At 40.1% G+C, this 24,596-nt stretch overlaps 1 protein-coding gene across 3 annotated transcripts in view; it reads right to left on the bottom strand.

The window, feature by feature from the left end:
• Positions 1 to 23,485, bottom strand: part of LOC126090309 (uncharacterized) — a 107,262-nt gene extending 83,777 nt beyond the window's left edge. For all 3 annotated transcript variants that reach the window (XM_049906977.1, XM_049906978.1, XM_049906979.1), the window contains exons 1-2: positions 23,059 to 23,485; positions 22,872 to 22,982 (exon numbers count right to left, since the gene is read on the bottom strand). In XM_049906977.1, coding sequence (XP_049762934.1) covers positions 22,872 to 22,981 — 110 coding nt within the window. In that variant the 5' untranslated portion in view covers position 22,982; positions 23,059 to 23,485. The remainder of the gene's footprint in view (positions 1 to 22,871; positions 22,983 to 23,058) is intronic.
• Between the last annotated feature and the right edge of the window lie 1,111 nt (positions 23,486 to 24,596).

Genomic DNA, 24,596 nt, shown 5'->3' with positions numbered 1-24,596 from the left:
TGCAAAATAATACACAAAACATAAACAGCATACATAGCATACACTCAATTATAAACCAATTCTGTAACATTTAAAAGGCAAAAACGATATCACACACACATAAACATATGTAGTTGGGGTGGGATAGCTGTGGAAGCTGAATGGTCAAGAAAATGTAAGTGCAACCTGGGAAAGAGAAATAGGAAATAAACTAAACAGATTTAAACAACAGCAAAATCAACAGAGACATGCATAGTGTTCTAACAAAACATTACATTGAATTACAGAAAAAGCTCAACAAAACCCAGTTTTAGTTACATATGCACAACTTTTACTGCAGTCTGAACACTCACTTAAAAACCAATGAGTCTGTTTGAATGTCATATGCACTATATAACTGGCTGATATGTTGCATTTACTTGACAATGCAGGTTCACATTCACTCTAATGAACCACTATAGTGGTAATTTTAAAAATCATTTTTTCATAATAATAATTTTGAATGAGAGCAGACAAGATTACTTAACTAAGACTACTTTCCAATCGTTGTATTAAGTCAGTACTTTATGTCTAATGCTCACTGCCAATGAGATATTAACACTAAGAGGGAGAAAGGCCAATGTGTGATATCATTTTGCACACTTCCCCCAACTCAAGTCTGTAGTTTGCCTTTTTTCCTCTTAAGTGGAATCTTTACATCCAATACAAGCAAATTTTATATGGAATGATGGGGTTGCTGAAAGAAACAGGCAAACCTCAGTTTTGACAGAATAAGTCTGGTCACATTTTTGTTGTATAGCTGAATACCCCAAGTTAGCAGCAAATAATTCCATTTGTATTGCTATACAGAACTGTCAGGTATAAAAATTGATTTCTGTTAATGTACTCATGTTCTTTCTTTGAATTTAGGAAACACATAATGTGCAACAATTAAAAATGATGCTCTTGTGGTTTAGCTCTTTTTGCCACCGCCTCCTTCACTTATGGGTATATCTAAAAGACACAACACCACTTTGAATCTTCGTATGGTGAAACTAGTCCATCTAATACAATTACACTCCTCACATCCCCCCCCCCCCTTGTTCTTATAATATACAGGTAATTGTCACGCCACATCTACATAAAATCCTGAAGATCTTACTTAGACCATATTACATTAAAACTCATTATTTAGTAGAAAATCCAGGATGGAACATACAAATATTATGACAAGACTATCACTAAGCTTTCAGCCAGTAAGGCGTCTGTGAAAAATAGACACACACACACACACACACACACACACACACAAACGCAACTCTCACACACATGACTGCAGTCTCAGGCAACTGAGGCACACTGCCCACTGGCCGAAAGCTTTATTTGTGACAGTCTTTCTGTTATGCCTATCTGCGACTCAGCATCTCCTCTATATGGTGAGTAGCAGCTTTCGTTTTCAGAATGTCATTATTTAGTAGTTCATTTAAGCCATGCTGATCCAACTAGTCTATTTAGTTTTACACAAAACCTTTTCGTTTAAGAGAGATTGGTAACCGACTTTGTTTCCAGGTTATGTGATTGCAAAAATGTTGTAAACTGATAACTGTTTCTTCCAAAAACATTTAATTATTCTAAATCTCTCATCCCCCCCCCCTATTCCAGACTTACTTTATCTGATAAATTATTAATTACTAAATTATGCACAACTAAAGTTTTGTGAAATTCTTCAATTATTTGAAATTTAAACTTCCGTTTAATTCCCAGATCTGGTGTTATGCTTCTGTTGCCTTCAATCTTCTTACTTAGATAATACATCTGGTCATCCAAATAATGTACTCATTAAGAAAGTGAATAATTTAGGTATATTAGAAACTTGAGAAACTTGCATGAAACTTGGGAAACCACCATTGTCAAGCACAATATTAATGTTGTGCTGCTTGGAACAGTCAAGTCAATTATTTATCTAGGCATAACACTACAAAGCTATATGAGATGGAATAAGCATGTAAGGATGATAGCAGGGAAGGCAAATGGTTGCAGAATTTTAGAGAAGTGTAGCTCAACTATAAAGGAGATTGCATGTAGGACACATTCGTGAGCACTGCTTGAGTGTTGCCGGCACGATAACTCAGTCAACAATGAACTTCAACGGATGTCATGTGACATCCGCAATGGGGGGGGAAGGGGGGGGGGGGAAGTTTTGGGATACCCACCAGGTAAGATTAAAGGAAGATGTCAAAGCAATTCAGAAGCGTGCAGCTCAGCTAGATTTCTTACTCATATGTTCAATCAAGATGCAAGACATATACACTCCTACCAGACAATGACTCTACAGTCAGCACGCAGTAGGGCCTAACAACGGTAATAACATCTATGAGATAAAAATCCACACTTGGACTTAATCATGTTAACATCTACAAGGAAAAAGTCTGTGTCCAGCTACCACTCAGCCCACATTTCAGTGCAAAAGTTCACCAACACGTAAAATTTCTCGTGTAAAAGTCTGATGTCAGCTTTCACCTGACTTCAATATGGGAATCTGTCTTGGAAAACTATCACTGTCAGAACCTATTACGTGCAGTAACTAGCTTGATTTAGTAGTATTATTACGAAGAAAAGTGGGCTGATCAGAACAGCATTAATAATCATATTCTTACAGACATTCAATAATACGAAAATACTGACTTTTTCCAATCATCGCCAAATTGAATTAACACAAATTAATGTGGGAGGATATCAAACTTAAGTCAATGGCGTTGTGCTTGTTATTGAAGTGTGAGACCTCCCATTAAAACAATTTCATAGTATGAGACTTCAATTTATCATGGCCCATTGAGGGCTTGCAGAGCCATAACCAGGTTAGTACTGCTCTAACTTCTTTACAAACAGAACACCATAAATACCAACAGGGTAAAATACCACACTTGCCAAAGGATTTGGTCACTAACATTCTATGGAAACATCTGTGTAGCCTGGCCAAATACGAGATTTCATTTCTTCAGCATGTTTCAACTGACTGAGGCTCAATACAGAGAATTCTTCATTGCCAGTATAATAATTTTTCCAGTACATACACCACCTGCATGTCTGGAAAGAAGCATTGCACACACGATTCTTACTGGACAACCAAGTCATATGACGTTCGCGTCTGTATCAGCATAAAGCATCACTGCAAAGTTGTTGGCTATAGTCATTTACCCTTTACAGACTGGTGCACTTTATCATAACATTAGTACTGCTGCAGGGTGCTGGAAACACCTTGAGGTTTAAGGGCCTAAATAATGTTACAATGCAATAAACCAATACTGAATTATTGTCGTACTGAACGTTAAGAACTTCCACAGGTTTACATAAATGTATTAGTAACATTAATTTAAACATAAACACCACAAATAGTACGAAAAATAGTAATATTTCTTCTTTTCTGTGCTCAATTCATACATATATATCTATTAGCTCTCTCAAATTTTAACACTGTCTACATTATCTTATGTTTCATTCTATATCATATACATGCTTTTCACTGAAACTGTCATTACAAATTGTAATCTTATGACTTAGACACATTTTTATGCACTTCACACAGAAACTTTTTGTTTTCACATCTTTACTTCTTGAGCACTTTGTACATCTTCCTTTCTTGTTTCTTTCATGATCCACATTTCTGTTTGTGAACCCTGATATTTCCGCTGAAGGTCCATTGATTTCAGCATCTTGTTTTTTCATGTTGGCCACTTTCTGTCCGATGGATTTGGGTAGGGACGTCACTCTCGTGTATAATTGACTGTATCAGCTGAACTTCCAGTTTTCATAGGAACAATCTTCTGGCATGTTATTTTTATCGTTATTTCTGGTAAATATTATTTGAGCATTTATTCCAGAACCATGCAGGATACAGAGAAATATTACACAGGGCCAGTGTCTTGTTTGACTTGGCATGGAGTAGTTAGCATATGTTTAATTCAGTGTATCAACTCTTGTTTTCATTGAATTGTACGCTGTGATAATTTCAGGCTCTTATTCTCTCCTGTGCTGTCATCTATTTTATAATTCGATTACACAGATGAGAGCAATATCACATTCTTGATCTTTTTTTGGCATATATGAAGGGACTGTCAAATCCTTTTGAAGCTACTGGTTACTTCACATTGCATCACATTCATAATTTCAGGATGAAATTCAGTTTTATATTTATGAACAGTTCCAACCAAAGTAAGCTGCTTTTTCAGCACCTCTTTAGTCAAGCTGCAACTAGTAAATCAATTGCTTGCCATCATAGTACGGCCAGTCTTCTCAACCATCTTGCTCAGGTAGAGTACCACAGCCTGCAGTCAGAGTTTGAAACTTTGTATGGCCCATCTGGTTATTTTCTGAAGTATACTTCCACAGCATGGATGTACCACATCTTGGCATCACAGAACATTAGAATTTTCTGACCATACTTTGATCGCTTGCTTGAAAACTGCACATTCCTCTGAAAGTGACTGTTCATCCATTGTAGTAAGAGGGTCACCAAGAAAGTAATGCACAATTTTTCTGTCTCCCCCCCCCCCCCTTTGCAGCCAACAACAATGGTATAAATGTGTAACTTTAGGAATGCATAATTTGAAATTTTCAGAGCGCGCGCACAAATTTTCCATTTCCTCCGACAGATAGCGTAGCTGCAACAAAGCTTTAAAATGGTGTCTGTATGTGATGTGCTTAAAAGCTGTATATTGTGATCAAATTTCTCACATCGAAAAAGAAACTGCTACGAACATTCATAAACATTTGTGTGCTGTTTATAGAGGATTTGCAGCTGACAGAAGTACAGCCAGTCACTGGGCAAAGAAGCTGAGGCTATTACAAAAAGGCAGTTCAACTGAGCTCCAAAGTTGCAGCATTCGGGGAGGTCATCCATGGCTGTCACACCCTTCAAGATGCAAACTGCTGATGTGCTCATTCATGCTGCCAAGAGAAAGCACCATCAATTCTCAAGCGTACGTGAACACATTAACCAAATCCAACAAAAACTCCCAGTGACTTAGGTGCCATAAAATTTCTGGTGACTGTTTGATTCAACATGATGACAAGTTTGAGGACTTCATAACACATCACTAAGCAGGGATGGACAGTGTTACCCCATCCACCCTACAGTCCTGACCTAGCTCCCTCAGATTTCTCCTCATTTGGGAAGTAAAGGATGCCATTTGTTGAAGATTCTGAGGATGGCAAAGAGGTGATTTGCAAAGTGAAGAAATGGCTTCATGATCAGGATAAGGAGTGGTACCGACAGGGCATACAAGCACTTTTGTCTTACTGGAAGATGCCCACAGAATGGGAAGTAAATAACATGGAAAAACATGGATTGTTTTAGAAGAAACACCATTCTTTCTTGTGTACGTTTCATTGTGTGCAGTAAGTAATTGTTGAAGAAAAGAAATGTGGAGCATTACTTTTGAGGTGACTCGTATATTAAGACACTTTAATTGTTGTTACAGTTAACCTAGAACTGTTGCTCAAATATTTCTTTAATGGGTGCAAGTTTAGCTATTTTCTTTTTCTCTTGCCACCTCTGAATGTTATCAAATCATATGCATATGAATAGGAAACAGTACACGCTCATCATAGTGTGACATATCTCAATTCCAAACCATCTGTGTACCACAGGTCCTTTAGTTTCTTATATGCAGAGTGGGTAAAACCAGACAAAATAAGTAGTCCAACACAAGCCTTAATTACAGTCATATCTGTCTCTTCGGTGTTTCATTTCTGGGCAAACTCCCTCTAAATGCTTCTTGCTTCTTATGTACACATCAGTAACGTCCACCTTTTTTTAAAAAAAACATGTCTTCTTCAAAAAACAAAAAAATGCACTCAAAGACCCATTTCAAAACTATGGCTCCACCTCTCCCATCTGGGTGATTAAGAATAGTATTCTGAAGTTGTGTCCTTACATTTTGTGGTGAACAGTTTGTCATTAATTTCATTGATTAGCCTTTTTTCCCAAGCAAAAACTATTATTTTCAAACCTTATATCATTGTTGTCACCATCCATTTCTATATTAGTTCCATGCCCCAGTTCTTTGCAATCGTCATATGATTCTTGATCTGATTTATCATATATTTTTTTCCAACAGATGGTTCTCAATCTGATTTATGTTTTCTTCTTTCACAGGGTATATAAAAAAGAATCATCTGATTTAAAAAAATCTTAACTATTATGTTATTTGAGATAAGTGCGTAAACTACGTACGAAAAGAGCAAACTCTTGAGTTTCACATGCTTTCCACTAGATAGGAGCAGTGTGGGCCCACTTCAGCTCTAGAAACAATGGTGTCAGGACAACAAAAAGCATTTTGTGTCTTATGTTTTGCGCAGTGCGGGTCAGTAATAGTCATTCAGCGTGACTTTCGTTCTAGGTATGGTGTGGACCCTCCTACAGTACAGAGCATTAGATGATGGCATGAACAATTCCAAGAAACAGGTTGTCCGTGTAAATGGAAATTGCCAGGCCATCCCCGAGTGTCTGATACTTACGTTGAACACATCTGCCATAATTCCACAAGGAGTCCACAGAAATCTGTTCGCTGTGCCCTCGACTCGACTTTCTTTTCCCACAGTTGGAGACTGGTTCGAACTTCATTTACCGAAAGGATGGGGCACCGCCACACTGGCATCATGAAGTGTGGGGGTATTTTTAAATCAAAGGATTATTGAATGATAGATTGGTCACGCCTTCTGGGATGTGTTACATCAATGTTTATACATGAAACCTTACAAAATACACCTACTACAAGCTCTTCATGACGATGACAAACAACAATGTGTGGAGTTCTGAAATTTTGTTCTTGGCAAGATGGAGGATGACAGTTTTCTTCCAAGCTTAGTGTAAAGGGAAATTGTGTTTAGTGACTAGGCAACATTCCATATACATGGAAAGGTGAACCGTCATAATGTGAAAATATGGGTACAGAACAACCATATGAAGTTGTACAACATGAGAGGGACTCTCGAGAATTTAATGTGCTTTGTGCAGTTTCATGGGAAAAGGTGTATGGTCTATTTTTCTTTTCCAAGAACGCTGTTACAAGAAGCTCGTATCTTGATATGATTGAGAACTTTCTTTTCCCACAGTTGGAGACTGGTTCGAACTTAATTTACCAAAAGGACGGGGCACCGCCACACTGGCATCATGAAGTGTGGGAATTTTTAAATCAAAGGATTATTGAATGATAGATTGGTCACATTGGACCAAATGATTCAGCCTTACATTACTGGCCTCAAAGGTTACCGGACCTGACTCCATGTGATTACTTCTTACGGGGGTTAATAAAACACTGTTGATGTGCCTCCTTTACCAACAATAACGAATGAACTGATACATCACATAACAGCAGCTGTGGAAGCCGTAACTCAAGACAAGCTCGCTGCAGTGTACGAACAATCTGGATACTGCATTGACATATGCTGTGCATCTCAAGGGTGGCATATTAAACACCTAGGAAAAGGTATGAAAAGAAAACGTTTATGAGTTTCCCCGTTAATCAAAAAACAAAATTCATTCATTGTATATGGTTATTAGTTTCATAAATACAGATGTGCCAAATCAGATGATTCTTATTGATACACCCCATGTATTGAGTTGTTACAACACAGTGACAGAAAGTGAACTGACTAACTTTTATTTCACTTGGAAAACAGTGAGAAAGTGGTAATGGACAACAATTGTTTTACTTAATGTAACATGAAATGCAGCAACAACAAAACAGCTCTTAAAAAAAAACAACTGAAAATTGATACTCTTTTCATTTTTGTCACAGTAAGATTGGTATGTGGTTTTCTCAACACCCCAGAGTATGTTTTGGGCAATCTAACAACAATGATAACTGAAATTTAACAATATTATGAGAAGGAAAGTTGCCATCCACCATGTAGTGAAGCTGTTGAGTCGCAGATAGGTGCAACCAAAAGACTCTCACAATTAAAGCTTCCAGTCATTAAGGCCTTCGTCAACAACAGACACACATACGCACACCCACACACACTCATGCAAACGCAACTCACACACACAAGTTGTGCAACTTTCCTTCTCATAATATTGTTACATACATGCCATATTGGATTTTCCATTGTTTGGTAAATAAAATTTAGCATATTACAATTTAATTATTTCTGCAAGTGCCAGACAGAAAACTAACAGGAGTTTTAGACAATTATGAAAAACAAGAAAAGTAACACAAATGAAATTCTATAAAGTTATTGCTGCATATGCTCTTGTATATGGTTTTGAATTATGAACAATAATTAAAACACACACACACACACACACACACACACAGGTAGCACGGATGAATTTCATGAGACATGTACGGGGTTATAATAAAATGGATAAAACAAAGAGAGAAACAATAAGATCAGATTTTAAAATCTTTTCAGTTAATGACAACAAAGAAGGGAATGGAATGAAATGGAAGGATTATGTTGACAGAATGACAGAAAATCATTCTGGCCTGGGATGCTGGAGTTGGCGGTTGTGTGCTCATGTGGTGTGTGTGTGTGTGTGTGTGTGTGTGTGTGTGTGTGTGTTTTACTGATGAAGGCTTTATGTGAGGGTCTCAATTGTGCCTGTCTGCAACTTGTCATCTCTTCTTTGCAGTAAGTAGCAATCTGTCTTTCCCTATATTGTTGCTATACCTGCCTGGAATTTCCATTGTTTGAAAATAGGCTGATTATATACACAAATAAAAAACCTCTTATGAGGTGGCTGTATGATACAGATGAGACTGGAACAGGTGACTATAATACAGAGATGATGAAAATTTAACCTTATGATAAGGGCAGTTTTAGTGTGTGTGGTGTTCACAGCACCCCACACCCGTACTAAAGTGTTAAAAGTAGCCCTTTTTGCTTTCTCCTTCAATGAGATGATGAATCATAAGTTCCCACAATTGAATAAATTAGAAAGTTCGCATTTCCCAAACACAGCAACTGTTCATATACTTTATCCATATACTTTACATTTTTCTAAACAGGCAACATAAACTTACTTAACATGGCAAAGGAGAATCAATCTGTGGCAAGTAAGCAACAAAAAATGGCTTCATTTTATTTATGTAGAGCAGCAGTACACACATGCACACACAAATATGTACAAAAATAAAACAGGAAAATAATGGGCACAAGCAAAGGCTACTCATCACATTAAGAATATGTTAAATGTCTAAAACTTGGGCCAATTTATCCACCATTAAATCACCAGATAGAGAGACCATGGCCTAATGATTATTTTGAGTTTATAACTGCTTCATATGGAAATGTAGAACTAAGGCATTATAAACAACACTATAAAAGAGATGGAATTCATTGTACATTAACACAGCATTGGGCAATAGATGTAGGTGCCAGAATATAGAAATCATTACAATACCATGTCAAATATGAATATGGCACATTATGCGAATCCACAGATGGAAGAGAAGGAAGAACATGGTTATGTTTGTTCTGAAACATGGGTTTAGAAACATCAGACAAAATCACATAGCTGCCAACATCTTAATCATTGTTCCACCTTTCTCAGTTTGAAAACATAATTTAGATGATGCTTGTATCAACTCAATGATTTTCTATAATCTGTGTTATTACTATTGTTGTTTTTATTGTCACTGTTGTCAAACTGAAGACTGGTTTATCCAAGTTACTCTATCTTGTGCATAACTCTACACCCTACATCCATGAACCTGATTACTGTATTCAAGCCTTGATCTCCCTCTACAATTTTTACTTGTCACTGTTCCTTCCATTCCCAAACTGGCAATTCCTTCAAACCTTAGAAAGTGTCCTATCAACATATCCATTCTTTTAACCAAGTTGTGCAATATGGCTCTTCACCTGGCAATTTGATTCAGTATCTCTTCACTAGTTATCTGATCTCCATTCTTCTGTTGCACTACATTTCAGAGTATCTATTCTCTTCAAGCAGTTCTTTGTTTTATTTCCATGTAAGCCTACACTCCTAACAAGTAATTTCAGAAAGTATTTCCCAACACACAAATTTAAATCTGACTACACTTTGCTGCTAGTTAAAATTGCAACCCAGGAATGACAGCAAATAACAAAATTTTACTTATTGTGTTTACACAGTATAGTAGGGAGAAGAAATGATTAAATTTGTTGGTGGTTTGGTGGTACACAAGTTGTGTGATTTAGTACACAGATCTGAAAATGCCAGCAGTAACAACGGCTCTAACCTGGCTGGTCAGTGCGCCAAACTGAGCTGGACGAGAGAAACAGATATGATATTTGATGCTGATTCATTTCTATACTAAGATTTGTCAACAGCAATGGTGTAATGCCAGTTTCCCAGCAATCTGTGGCCAGATACTTCCAATGAATGAGACATCTGTAGAACATGCTGGCCAGGGCAGGAGTAGTACAGCTTCTATAGAGAAGCACGACAAATTTGACAAATTGTGGTCTTACGTTATCCTGTTGAAAGATAATGTCACAAAGGCCTCAAATATAGACCACTACCACTGGCCTTAACACTTCAGAAATGTAATGGCTGCAGTCCAAATTACAGGCTCTGTAAACCAGAAGTGATCGTATTCATGTAGTAAGTTTGATACCCATCATGCCATGATTTATCAGACGGTGGATCATGTTTCTAGCCAGTGGCACCCCCACGCATCATGTAATGGGTCCATATGACAATGATGAAAGCAATCTAGCAATATTAATTCTCTTTGGAGCAGAATTGGGACTCTTCTCAAAATACGACATGGTGCCACTTGTGTGTTCAGTGCTTTCATTGGGTGCCCCACTGTTGGTGGCCTCTCTGCTCTGAACAACAATGTTCGGCTTTCTGACACGTCTGTGGTGATCCAGACATTGTCACACTGCACATGTGGATACTTGTCTTGCTGCAAACAAGTCATTTTCTTGCCTCAAGGCATCTGACATGGGTGTACAATCCTGCAAAGCACTTGAGTATGCTCCTCTTGAACCCATCATTTCCATTCTCACATGACAGTGGTGAAATCCTGACCAACACAAGTGACAATACCATGGAATGGTAAACTGCATTCTTAATAGACCACAGGGGTACATTGAAGGAGCCTTCCCGAAGATTGTGACAGCAAGATACAAACGAGAACCACAATCGGGCGCACCCCGGGCAACGTTGATCTATCAGCGGCTAATCCTTCAACAACCGGAACGGACTTCTGAGAAAACGAAGACCAATAATACCCTACCCAAATGGTCTTTTCTATGGCCACTTGTGACAATGACAATAAACATTGAAGGAATATCGAGAGACAAAGAAGTTTTATTATCTGACTTGTGTAAAGAATATCAATGTGACTTTCTCCCGATTCAAGAAACTCATTGGGGCAGCACAAGACCCACACCCAAAATAGATGGAATGAAGATGATCTTGGAGAGACTACATGAACGGTACGGTAGTGCTATCTTCGCCAGGCCAGGAATTAAGAGTCACTTCTGCATCACTGACTTACAGGCAAGACATTGAGATATTAACCGTCCGAACTTAGCAGTATAACGTTACCTCTGTGTACAAACCCCCAGAATCAGATTTTGTCTTCACTGATCCTGGCAATTTCAGTTACCAAGACTTTAATTTTGTATTGGGCGATTTCAACTGTCAGAGCACTACATGGGGCTATAAAGAAACTAACAGCAGGGGAGTGGAACTAGAGACTTGGGCTGATGTACACGATCTACTGCTCATACATGACCCGAAACTGCCAAGCTCCTTTAATAGTGGCAGATGGAAGAAAGGGTACAATCCTGATAACATCTTTGTTAGTAAGAAACTCGCTGGCCAATGTGAAAAACTGAATGGAGAGCCAATTCCCCATACGCAGCATCGGCCCATAATTTGCACGGTCAATGCGGTTGTTAAGCCTGAACAAGTTCCTTTCAAAAGAAGGTTCAATTTTAAAAAGGCCAATTGGAAGAAATTTAGAGAGCTCATTGATGTAGAAATAACAAAAATACCCCCACAACTTGAGATGTATGACTCTTTTGTCAAACTCGTTCAGAAGGTGTCTAGGAAAACAATAACACGAGGATGCAGAACACAGTATACTACGGAACTGTCTGAGGACGCAAAGCCACTACTGGAAAGATACCAGAAGCTCTTCGATAACGGCCCATTTGATGATGAGACACTTCTAGCAGGCGATGAACTCATGTCAGTCATAGCTGAGAACCGCAAAGCCAAATGGTGTGACCTCGTGGAGAACCTGGACATGAAAGTGAACAGTAGGCGGGCTTGGAAACTGCTAAAGAACCTTAACGGTGACGCCACAAAGACAAATGATAAATTTACTAACGTCACGGCAGACCAAGTCGCCACGACACTCCTTATGAATGGCAAAACCCACAGCAGAAAGTACCAGAAACCATTAGCACGTGATCTGGCAGAGGAAAATCATCACCTCGAGGCACCATTTACAATGTCAGAACTTACTGCAGCCATTTCCAGCTTGAAGATTAACAGAGCTCCTGGTATCGATGAACTTAGAGTTGAGCAAATTAAAAACTTTCGCAGTAATACCCTACAGTGGCTGCTAGATTTGATAAACGCATGTGTAGAAAGGCTCCATATTCCAAAGATGTGGAGGAAAGCCCGAGTGGTTGCACTTCTGAAACCAGGAAAGGACTCTGAGGATCCAAAAAATTTCCGACCTGTGTCTCTTTTATGTCACTGTTTTAAGATCTTGGAACGCCTGATGCTAAGTCACATAGAAAGCATCTTGGAACAACAGATCATCCCACAGCAGGCAGGTTTCCAACCAGGCAAATCGTGCTGCAGTCAAGTCCTGAACCTGACCCAACACATGGATGGGTTTGAGAGGAAAGAGATCACGGAAGTGGCATTCATAGACCTTTCAGCTGCATATGATACTGTAAACCATCGGAGGCTCCTTAGGAAAGTATATAATGTGACAAGAGATTACCATTTAACATCACTGATAGGCACTATCCTGCATAATAGGAGATTTTTCGTCTGTTTCCAGGGCAAGAAGAGCAGGTGGAGAAATCAGAGGAATGGCCTACCTCAGGGAAGCGTCCTCACTCCAGCTCTGTATAATATATATATACAAATGACCAACCAGTGCCAAATATCACGCGCCAATTTATGTATGCCAATGACACTGCAGTTGCAGCCCAAGGTAACAATTTTATGGATGTAGGGGAGAAATTAACCAGTTCCTTGGAAGCTCTCTCCCAGTATTCTGGGGCAAACCACCTAAGGCCGAACCCTTCCAAGACACAGGTCTGTGCATTCCATTTAAAGAACAGGGAGGCAAATCGTGAATTAAATGTAATATGGAGAGGTGAACGTCTCGAGCATTGTAAAACGCCCAAATATCTTGGTGTCACGTTGGAATGCACACAGACCTATAAACATCATTGTAATGCCACAAGGGAAAAAGTCTCAACTAGACACAACATCATCAGGAAACTAATCAGCGGATCCTGGGGTGCATACCCAAAAGTCCTGAGAACTTCGGCCCTTGCGCTCAGTGTGTCAGCTGCAGAATACGCCGCTCCAGTATGGTCTGCATCAACACACGCGAGAAAAGTTGGTGTCGCGGTGAATGAAATGGCACGGATTGTTACCGGATGCTTGAGGCCAACCCCAGTGCACAAGATGTACATAATCAGGGGGATTGCACCGCCCAATATACAACGTGACATCGCTGCCAAAGTTGAAAAAAACCAAGCAAGAAAAGGACATGCGTCATCCTTTATATGGACACCAGCCTGCTGACTGACGGCTTTGTTTGAGGAAGAGTTTCCTGTCACGTACCCAAGCCTTGGAAGGGTCAGCTGCAGAGAATCATTTGAAAAGGTGAGAAATCGACCTGAGAAACCACCATAAAGATGTAAAAGAAGAACTGGCACCTGGTGGAGAACCCTAAACCGTTTGAGGGTAGAAGTGCCAAAGTGCAAGACAAACCTGCAGCAATGGGGTTTCCTAAAAGAGAATGAGAACACACACTGTCTGTGTGACTCTGTCCAGGATCCTCAACACCTGCTTATCTGTCCATATTTAGACCAGCCCTGCACAATGAATGACTTATGGGAGGCAAATGACAAGGCCATATTGGCTGCTGATTTTTGGAAATCTGAAGTCTAGTTCCGGACACGGAAAGTAAGTAAGTAAATAGACCACAACCCTGCCACTATCACATTCTGGCATGTGCTGGTAGATGTTTCCCTCCCCTTATCTACAGAGTTCTCTACAGACAACATTGGAAAAGATAGACTGCTACTTACTGTAAAGAAGACATGCTAAGTAGCAGTCTACCTTTTCTTACATTGCTGATATTCCTACCTGGAGTTTCCAGTTTGAGTTTTCTATTGAAATTCTCTTCTTTCCTAGCAACCACTGTAACTTCTTCTAATACCAAACGAGGTTTCAAAATCATTTGTATCATCTCCATTATTTTATTAGTATCATTATTGCTAATATTATTGCAAATTATTATTTTTGTTTTATCATCATCATCATTATTGCCAACTATCATTTTTATTAATAATGCAAATTATAATAATTGTGATTTTTATGTAATATTTTTGCGTGTGTGTGTGTAGTTCCTCGTCAGGATTCAGAGAGGGCCTTAAGGCCCTAATCTGGTCAGCCTAAATAAGAACTAAGTAATTAAAGGTATTCACACCATCTTTTCACAAATTAACAACATTCAACTAGAATTTTTGAATAAGAGATCAGGTGTGTAAAGTTTCTTTGTATACAGAATATGGATGGTGTTACTCCTACCAATTGTGTGTGGCTGCACTGAAATCTGCAGCATGTAGTATATTTCATGCTAAATTTGAGATTTGTTGTGTGCTATCTTCATGCTGTTGGAATTTTAATGTCCAGCACTGTGCATAGTTATGTTACCACATTTCTCCTCAATTTCCTTTGGTGCTTGCCCACTATACATAAATAATAGCCAGAGGCTTATACTACAACCTTCTCACTCCCTTCTCCATGGTCACCTCCTTTTCAAGTACACCAACTTTTAGAACTACAGTCCGGTTTATGTACAAGTAGTAGATAATCTACTGCTTCCTGTATTTTATCCTCAGTAGCTTCAGAATTGCAATACTGATCTCAAAATTCCAAAGGAATGTTAGTTAGGCCTTCCACCGTATTTGATTGAAAGCCTTCCAAAGCTCTGTTCAACTCTGACTCTTAATATTGAAACCCTTATGTCTTTCATATTACTATTTCTTCTTCTCTCATGTTATCAGATAGTTCCTTCTCCTCATAGAGGCCTTCAGTGTACTCTTTACACCTATCTGGTCTTTTCTCTGTGTTAAACAGTATGATTCCTACAGCACTCCTAATTTTGACAGGTTTGCTTTCAATTTCACTGAAGGTTGTTTTACCTTCTCCATATGCCGAGTTTGTCATTTCAACAACTCTTTTTTTTCTTTCATTTCTTCAAATTTTCCTGCAACCACTTTGCTTAACTTCCCTGCAAATCATATTCATTTCATTCCTAAGTGACTTATATTGCTGTATTCCTGTTGTTTACTGGGTATTTTTGTACCGCCTCCTGTCATCGATCAACTGAAGTATTTCTTTGGTTAGTCCAACTTGAGGTTTCTTCAAACTTACCTGCTTTACACCTATACTTGTCTTTCCAGCTTCTCTTATTGTTCTTTTTAAAGATGCCCATTTCTCTTCAATTGAGCCACATACTATGGTATTAATTATCACAATATCTATAGTCTTGGAGAACTTCAAATGGACATAATTATTCCTTAGTAATTCAGTATCCCACTTTCTCCCTCACTGACTCTTCCAGATGATTTCTTAAGCTTCAGCCTACCCTTTCTCATTACTAAATTGTGATCTAAATCTACAGTAGATCTGCTCCTGCTTATGCCTTAGAATCCACTATCTAACTTAGCATGACAAGTGACACAATTTTCCTCTCATGGCATGATTCCAAATGAACCCAAGCTCCTGTTCTGTCTGCACCTCCATACTACTTTATAAGCTCCACAGCAACTCTCATGTGTGTCTGCTTTGACTACTATTCTTGGACATACTGCAGAGAATGCCTTATCCACCATCTACACAACAGATCTTCCTGTTTTTGCAATGGAGTGTGCACTGTTATGAACCTCCCCAAGAGCTGAAAGCAGTACCAAACCCTTTTGAGTCCAAGTTTATGTCCCAGTCCAGCAAACACTTTTAATCCATCAGGGAACATTCGGTAAAAATGCTCATTTAAAATAGACTAACACTATTAATTGTTAACTTCTAGTAACAATGTGTTATTACGAATTACTGATATGGTGTCACCAACATACAGCTGCTATATTTTTTTATATGTTGCAGAATTTTGCAATCAGGTTTTCTTCACAAGAATAGAGCAATTAGCAATTAGCAGTGATCATGACATGAGCTGAGAAAGTTTGTGATGTGCTTAATTTCATTTCCATCAGTCCTTTACCACAGGTATCTGCGTGGCACCCTCCTACGCCAGCCTGTCAAGTTCAAATTCATTGATACCTTCACAATTTGCACCCAGGGCCAAGACATCTTATCCTCATTCCAACACATTCTCGATGTTTTCTCTCCCATCTCCTTCAAACTTGGTCTTCTTCAACCCAACAACCACTTTCCTGACCATTGACCACCTCCTGATGGCTCTATCTCCAGCTCTGTCCATTTTAAGCCCAAAAACCACCAACACTTCCTGCATTTTGACAGATGTCACATCTTCCAAACCAAAGTAATTGCTCCCATACAGCCTAGCCACCCATGAACAGTGTATGAGCTGTGGCGAGAATTCCATTGGCCAGTATGCTGAAGGTCTCACAAGGTCTTCTCAAACAAATACTTTCCTCCAAACCTAGCGCACTAACAGATTTCCTCACACTCCCCTAACCTTCCCCCATCACCCCCAAGAATCAGCTGCAAAGGTGCAACCCTCTCTTCACCCAATATCACCCGGCACTGGATCAAATAAATCACGTGTTTTGCCAGGGGTTTTATAATCTATCTCCTGCCCTGAAATGACGGACATTCTTCCCAGGAACCTTCCAACCCCTCCAAAAGTGACACTGCATCAACCACCCTACCTACACAAAATCCTGTTTCATCCTTATCACACACCTCTCCCAACCCTTGCCACAGGGGTCGTAGCCCTGTAGAAGATCCAAGGTGCAAGACTTGCCCGATCCACTAAACCAGCACATGGCACTCCAGTCCTTTCATAGGCTTAGCCTATCCCATTAGAGGCAGGGTCACCTGTGAAAACAGCCATGTCATATACTGGCTCTGCTGCAATGATGCACAGCATTTTTGTGGACATGAGAACCAACCACCTGTCCACCATAATAAGTGGACACCACCAAGCAGTGGCCTAGACCAGAGTTGACCTTCCAGTACCACGATACACTGCTGAACACAACATAATTGGATTTAACAGCTGCTTCACAACCCATGTCGTCTGGATTCTTCCCTCCAGCGCCACCTTTTCTGAACTATGTAGATGGAAGTTATGTTTGTAACACATCCTTTGCTCCCACAATCCTCCCAGCTTCAATTTCTGATAACTCACTGACCCCACATCCACTGCTCAATGGATGCCTTTCCTCTGTCCTGTTATCCCCTCCAAATCCATACTTCCATATCATCTTCTGCACCTGACGCACGTCAGCAGATATGGCAATGGTGTGCCACATGCCTATCCCTTGCACCTGCCATCCCTACCTCCAGAAGTCCAATCCTGCACAGGTACTGCCTCCCTTGAAGCCATTAGCTACTCATCCCCAATCCCTTCTCTTCTTCCCGCCTCTTCCTCCCTCTACCCATTCCATCTGACAACCGCCACCCCAGTCCACTAACCGAACTGCAATACTGTGTACTCTAGCTCATCACAGGGTTTCTTAGAAAAGCTAGCAAAGTTTTCATTCTCTACTGCATGTGCCTGTCTACAACTGAACACTTCTGTTATTTAATGAGCAGTCTCCTTTACTCCTAAATTATTTTATCATACTACAATATTATTAAGTCATAGCTCAAAGGTTCAACTCATTCATCAATCACTTACACAATGTGATGTGAAGAGACAGACTGCATGTAGAGTCATGTATAAGTCACAAGATATAAGTAAAAAATAAAAAAAAATTAAAAATCTAACCACTATCAACAGAAGGAATAAGCAAATGGTAGGAAGTCCAGCTTGGAGTATCAACAATATTATAAAAAGGGTAGACAGCTACTCACTGTAAAGGTGGCATGTTGAGTTGCAGACAGGCACAACGAGATGATTACAGTCACACAAGTAGGCACACCTGATGCACGCATGCCCTCTATCACTGGCATCTGTAGCCAGAATGCCACTATCACACTAAATGAAAGCAGCAATCCAGGTTGGGGTGGGAGAGGCATAGCACTTTTTCAGATTCCTCCAGTCCCTGTCCCTCACAAACCTGGGGCTACAAAAGCACACCTCCATGGCATGGGCAGAGCCACATATGCAAGATACTGCTACTGTGCAATCCCTACTACATACATCATATCTCTGAAATTGAATCTGTTGCTCTCCAGCACCTGGAAGACTATTACAGACACCACCTCCATAAGGTATGCAACCTGCTGCCTTGGGGCACCACTGTCCAACATCTATCCTACCCATAGCGTTACTCCTCATCAACACATCATAGCACCCAGACCCTGCCTAGTTGACCTTTTCAACTTACCATAGTCCCCAAAACTAACTACTGAGATGCCATTAAATCAAGAGCTGAAATAATTTCAGAACACTGATGTAACCTTTCCACCAAAATTCTCAGCCCCACAGAAGTTTCAGTCCTATCCAAAGGCCTCACCTTCAGTTCTATACCCAGTTTCAACCCGCTTGGACTTGTCCAAGACCTATTGTCCTCCTCCCAATTCCTGCAATGACAATACCTATTTGCCACAAATCCCTATAACCAAAGGCAACCTAATCACAACGTTAAACCCCACCTCTTCCAGTTCATAGCACCACCCAAGCATGATTCCACCCACCACCGAACCCTCTGCACCCATCCAACCACCCACTTGTTACCTTCCAGGTATTTCTTACCTCAAACTTGGCCTCACCATCCTTCCCCAGGTACCGTCCTAAGAATGTCACCTTTCAGCAAAGGAATGGACAGCAATCCACAGCCTCTAAACATATCCTCACCTAATCATTCTACCTGCAGACAACAGTTCCACAACTGTCATCATGAATCTCTGTGACTACATGGCAGAAGACCTTCGGCAATTATCTGACTACTCTAACTACGACATTGTAATTCTGTCAGAGACGGCAAAGGACTTGGAAGAGCAGTTGAACGGACTGGACAGTGTCTTGAAAGGAGGATATAAGATGGACATCAACAAAAGCAAAATGAGGATAAAGGAATGTAGTCGAATTAAGTCGGGTGATCCTGAGGGAATTATATTAGGAAATGAGACACTTATAGTAGTAAAGGAGTTTTGCTATTTGGGGAGCAAAATAACTGATGATGGTCGAAGTAGAGAGGATATAAAATGTAGACTGGCAATGGCAAGGAAAGCATTTCTGAAGAAGAGAAATTTGTTAACTTCAAGTATAGATTTAAGTGCCAGGAAGTCGTTTCTGAAAGTATTTGTATGGAGTGTAGCCATGTATGGAAGGGAAACATGGACAATAAATAGTTTGGACAAGAAGAGAATAGAAGCTTTCGAAATGTGGTGCTACAGAAGAATGTTGAAGATTAGGTGGGTAGATCACGTAGCTAATGAGGAGGTATTGAATAGGATTGGGGAGAAGAGAAGTTTGTGGCACAACTTGACTAGAAGAAGGGACCGGTTGGTAGGACATGTTCTGAGGCATCAAGGGATCACAAATTTAGCATTGGAGGGCAGCGTGGAGGATAAAAATCGTAGAGGGAGACCAAGAGATGGATACACTAAGCAGATTCAGAAGGATGTAGGCTGCAGTAGGTACTGGGAGATGAAGGAGCTTGCGCAGGATAGAGTAGCATGGAGAGCTGCATCAAACCAGTCTCAGGACTGAAGACAACAACAACTAACTATGAACTCTACCAGACTGATTCCATCCCAGAACTCCAACATAATCTCCAATCCATGCCTGAAGCCTCAAATCCTTCCCAGAACCTCTCTCTCTGAAACCACTTCCCTTCTCACCCTTATGACACCCTGCACACCCACATTATACAGGATCCCCAAAATCCACAAATCAACAATCCTGAACAACCCATTTTAGTTGGTTATTGTGCTCCCACCGAAAAAATTTTGGCCCTTACCAACCAACACCTCCAACCAATTGTCCAACATCAAAGACACCAATCACCTCTTTCACTAACTCTCCACCATTTCCTACCCCTTCACCACCTGCTATCCCACTCATCAATGCTGATGCCACTTCCCTATACACTGGCATCCCTCTTGCCTGAGGTCTTGCCACTACTGAACACTACCTCTTCCATCATCCTTCAGACTCCAAACTCACCACCTCATTCCTCAAACACCACACTAACTTTATCCTAATGCACTATGATTTCTCCTTTGAAGGGAATGTATCAAAAAATTCGTGGCACAGCCATGGGCATCCACCTGGCATACTCCTACGCCAACCCATTTTATGGAACATCTAGAGGAAACCTTCCAAAACCCTAAATCCCTGGTGTAGTTCAGGTTCACTGATGATATAAGCAAGATCGGGACTCAGGGCCAAGACATCCTATCCTCATTCCTTCAAAACCTCAACGCATTCCTCACATCTGGCATCTCTGTCCACATTAAACCCATCAACCACCAAAAGTACCCGCATTTCTACAGCTTCCATCCCTTCCACACCAAATAATCCTTCCCGTACAGCCTTGCCACACAGGGATGGCACATCTGCAGAGACAAGAACTCCTTTCTACAGTATGCCGAAGGACTCACAAAGGCCTTCCCAGACAGGCACTATCCTCTAGACCTAGTCTGCAAACAGATTTCCTATGTCATTTCTCCACATATCCCTAATCCTCCCACCACCCCAAAGAACCAGCTACAAAAGAGAGCCCCCTTCATCACTCAATTCCACCCTGGACTGAAACAACTGAATGGCAACCTGTGTCAGGGCTTTGCTTCTCGAAATTATGGACACCCTACGCAAGATCCTTCCCACCGCAAGATCCTTCCCACCCCTTCTAAAGTGGTGTTCCATCACCCACCAAACCTCCACAACATCCTAGTCCATCCCTAACCATTCTCAAAGCCAGCCTATTGCCACAGCAATCTTATCTCTGTGGAAGACCCACGTGCAAGACCTGTCAAATCGACCCACTCAGCAATTCCTATTATTCGAGTCCTGTCACTGGCTTATCCTGTCCCATCAGAGATCAGACCACATGTGAAAGCAGCCATGTGATATACCAGCTCTGCTGCAATCACTGCACAGCTTTCTACATTTGTTATGACTATCAGTCAGCTGTCCACAGGATGAATGGCCACCATCAAACTGCGGCCAAGAAGAAAGTGGAACACCATATGGCACAACACAGAGGTGCACATAACATGCTCGACTTCAATGGCTGCCAAGTCATTTCGATTCTCACCTTCACCACCAGCTTCTCTGCTATCAAAATCATCCTAGCCTCAACCTAAAGTAACCTACTGCCCCCACACCCACCACCCAATAGTTTCTGCCTCTTGTCCTATTGCCTTCACCCAATTCACATCCCAACTGTCACTGAGCTCTGCTTAATATTCTAATAATGATACTGTTTATACTTCTAATACATAACATAAGTTGTTTGTAGCCTAGATCTGTGCGGTTCTGTTGAAAGATTTCTTCTCAAATCACATAACATGTGAAATGGCACAATGTTAATGCGGTGGATTTTCATTTGGGAGGAGTGGAGTTTGAACTCCTGTCCAGCCATCCTCACTTGGGTTCTCTATGGTATCCTCATGCTTCTAAGGTGATTGCTGGGATAATCCCATTGAAAATGCCATAACCAATTTACTGCCGTATCCTTGCCTAACCTGTGTATACATTACTTCTGTAATGAAACTGACAAGTCCTACATTGCAATGCCACAAGCTCGAAGGACAACTAAATTAATAATTTCCCATGCTCACTTAATCACTGACTTATTTTTCCTTTCTTCACACATAACATGAAAACATCGTGACTCCACAATGAAAGTGGTTTTTGGATAAGAGTTATGTAGTGCCAACTCACATCTAGATCTTGCATTTTTCATAAGGGGAGGGGGGGGGGGGCTGGAACTATAAACACTAACCAGTTTTTACTACAACACCTACTTCATACTACATCAATAGCACATACACTGTAATCAATGTACCAGAATTACATGTTCTCTTTTTTTACTGTTTCATGTATTTATATTGCTGGTGTCATGAGGTAATTTAAGGATGATGACAAATGCTTCTTGTCATGCAGTAACAACGCATTTAAGTCGATTGCTTAAAGTTTTAACTACTACACTACAATACTAAACTGGAATCACCTTATATTACTTTAACGTAAACTGTCAAACCATTTTTTTTATTTTTAATATGCCAGTATCCTGTTTCCTATCACTTTAGTGCAAGTTAAGCAGTAGGCGCTTTCACTATGTATGTATTACCAGTCAATATTTGTTTACATTACGGCAAATGATAAGCAATGATGGGCTATTTGCTGTACTAGCCTACTGTATATATTTTTCAAAGTTAAAAAGAAAGGAAAAAGTTTTACAGGTGCAAAAATATTAATTATGACCATTTTCGAAGGTATATCGAAAGATTCGATAATATAGTCAAAGGCTTTATCCCTAAATCGGTCACACCTCATGACAAAACTATTGAAGTGCCACTGTTCTACCAAATGTTGTTATCTTACTTGGGAACGGTCTTCCTGCATCCACAAATACACACTGCTAGGGCAGCGACTAGTGGAACAACCACGCCTATCGACATCACCCATGTCGGCCAGATATCAATAGGTAACATCCTGGAACAGGTAAAATACGTGAAGAATGCTGAATTACGATAGATATTCTTAAAATTATAAACGTAAACGATCTCACCTTGCAAAATCGCCAGCATAATTAGGCTAGTCACTGTATTTCAATACCAGCAAATGAATCATATCCGGTATCTGAAAACTCGCAAGATGCCATTCTCCCTGAATGCAGGTACTGTAGTCGGTATTCTTCGCCCCTTATTTTCCGTCGATGCATTATCGTTAAAACACTTGAGGGTCATATTTACGCTAGTTTGACAGGTGCATGATCATATAGCGGACATGTCGTTTGTTTACAGAGTTTAGGAAGCAGCCTAAATTTTGTTACTTGAGATAACACTAATCAGGCAAAAACTATATGTCTTTCTAAAAGCATAAAGATGAACTACGAGGTATTAAAACAAAGATAAATAAATTTTACAAACGCAAAACATTTGTGACCTGTATAAATACAAATCGACGTAAAACACTACACAGCCTCGAAACTCATTCGATATGATATCGACGACTACTCGTTGCGATTCCTGAATTCCGAAGTATCCATCAACAGAGTTGTTCATGTTGAACTGTCGAATCACATCGTGACGTTCATCAAAAACTTTCGGTTTGATATGTAGTTTTAGAGTTCATTGTACTGTCATCACTAAGGTAGCAAAACAGGCATAAGAAAAACAGAGATTATAAGCTTCCGGCAATTAATAAGTAACGGAAAATACTGAACGCAAAATTAAGTAAGTGTCCTGACATGTTGAGAAAGCTTCAGAAGTATTGCAATATATAAAGGCTGTTGCGTGCGTATTATTAATTTATACTCAGTATACTTGTGTAGGACCTCTACTGTAGGGTAACAAACATGGCACAACAAACCTTTACATTACATCCTCCAGAATCCCACACCACACATTCACCGACCACAGTTTTTGGTGTGCAGCTTGCTGCAGTCAACATGGATTTTTAGTTGCCCAATAATGCCTGTTATGCAAATTAACATTTCCAAAATTCGTGAATGTAGCCTCTTCAGTAAATAAAATCAAATTAAGAAGTGTCAGCCCTCTGAATCAGAAGCTGAGCCCATCAGCAGAGTTCAATGCGATGCATACAATCCGTACCAGATAATTCTTGGTGGAGACTTATATGGTAAGGATGATATTTATGGTAATGCAGAACACGAACAACACTACTCTGGCCCATTACAGATTCCCCAGCGATTTGACGCGAACTAACAACTAACACAAGGATCTCGAACTACAGTGACATGAGTACCATTTTCCGTTTCCTCGTTAGTAACTTTCCTTTGCCGGATATTTTTCCGATGTGTTAAAGATCCAGTTGTTCTTTATTTATCCTACACATATTTAAATGTACGACGTGTCGGGTGAGTTCATTAAGGATATCTTTCAGCGTATAAGTCACTAGCTCTCGCTGAATTTCATTGGCATTCTCTGTAAATGAGCAGCGTAATGACTTGTTCTTCGAAGGAATACATCATTCACACTCGCTTGATTCGACGATACTAGTCTTATTGTTCCTGTTGCGAAATACCTGTGCATTAAGCAGTCAGTCTTCATCTGACTGGGAATTAATTACATGTGGTGTTCCTCA

This window comes from Schistocerca cancellata, chromosome 1, assembly GCF_023864275.1.
Source record: "Schistocerca cancellata isolate TAMUIC-IGC-003103 chromosome 1, iqSchCanc2.1, whole genome shotgun sequence".
NCBI classification, from domain to species: domain Eukaryota; kingdom Metazoa; phylum Arthropoda; class Insecta; order Orthoptera; family Acrididae; genus Schistocerca; species Schistocerca cancellata.
The sequence above is the reverse complement of the archived record's forward strand: the minus strand, read 5'-3'. Positions and strand labels throughout refer to the sequence as shown.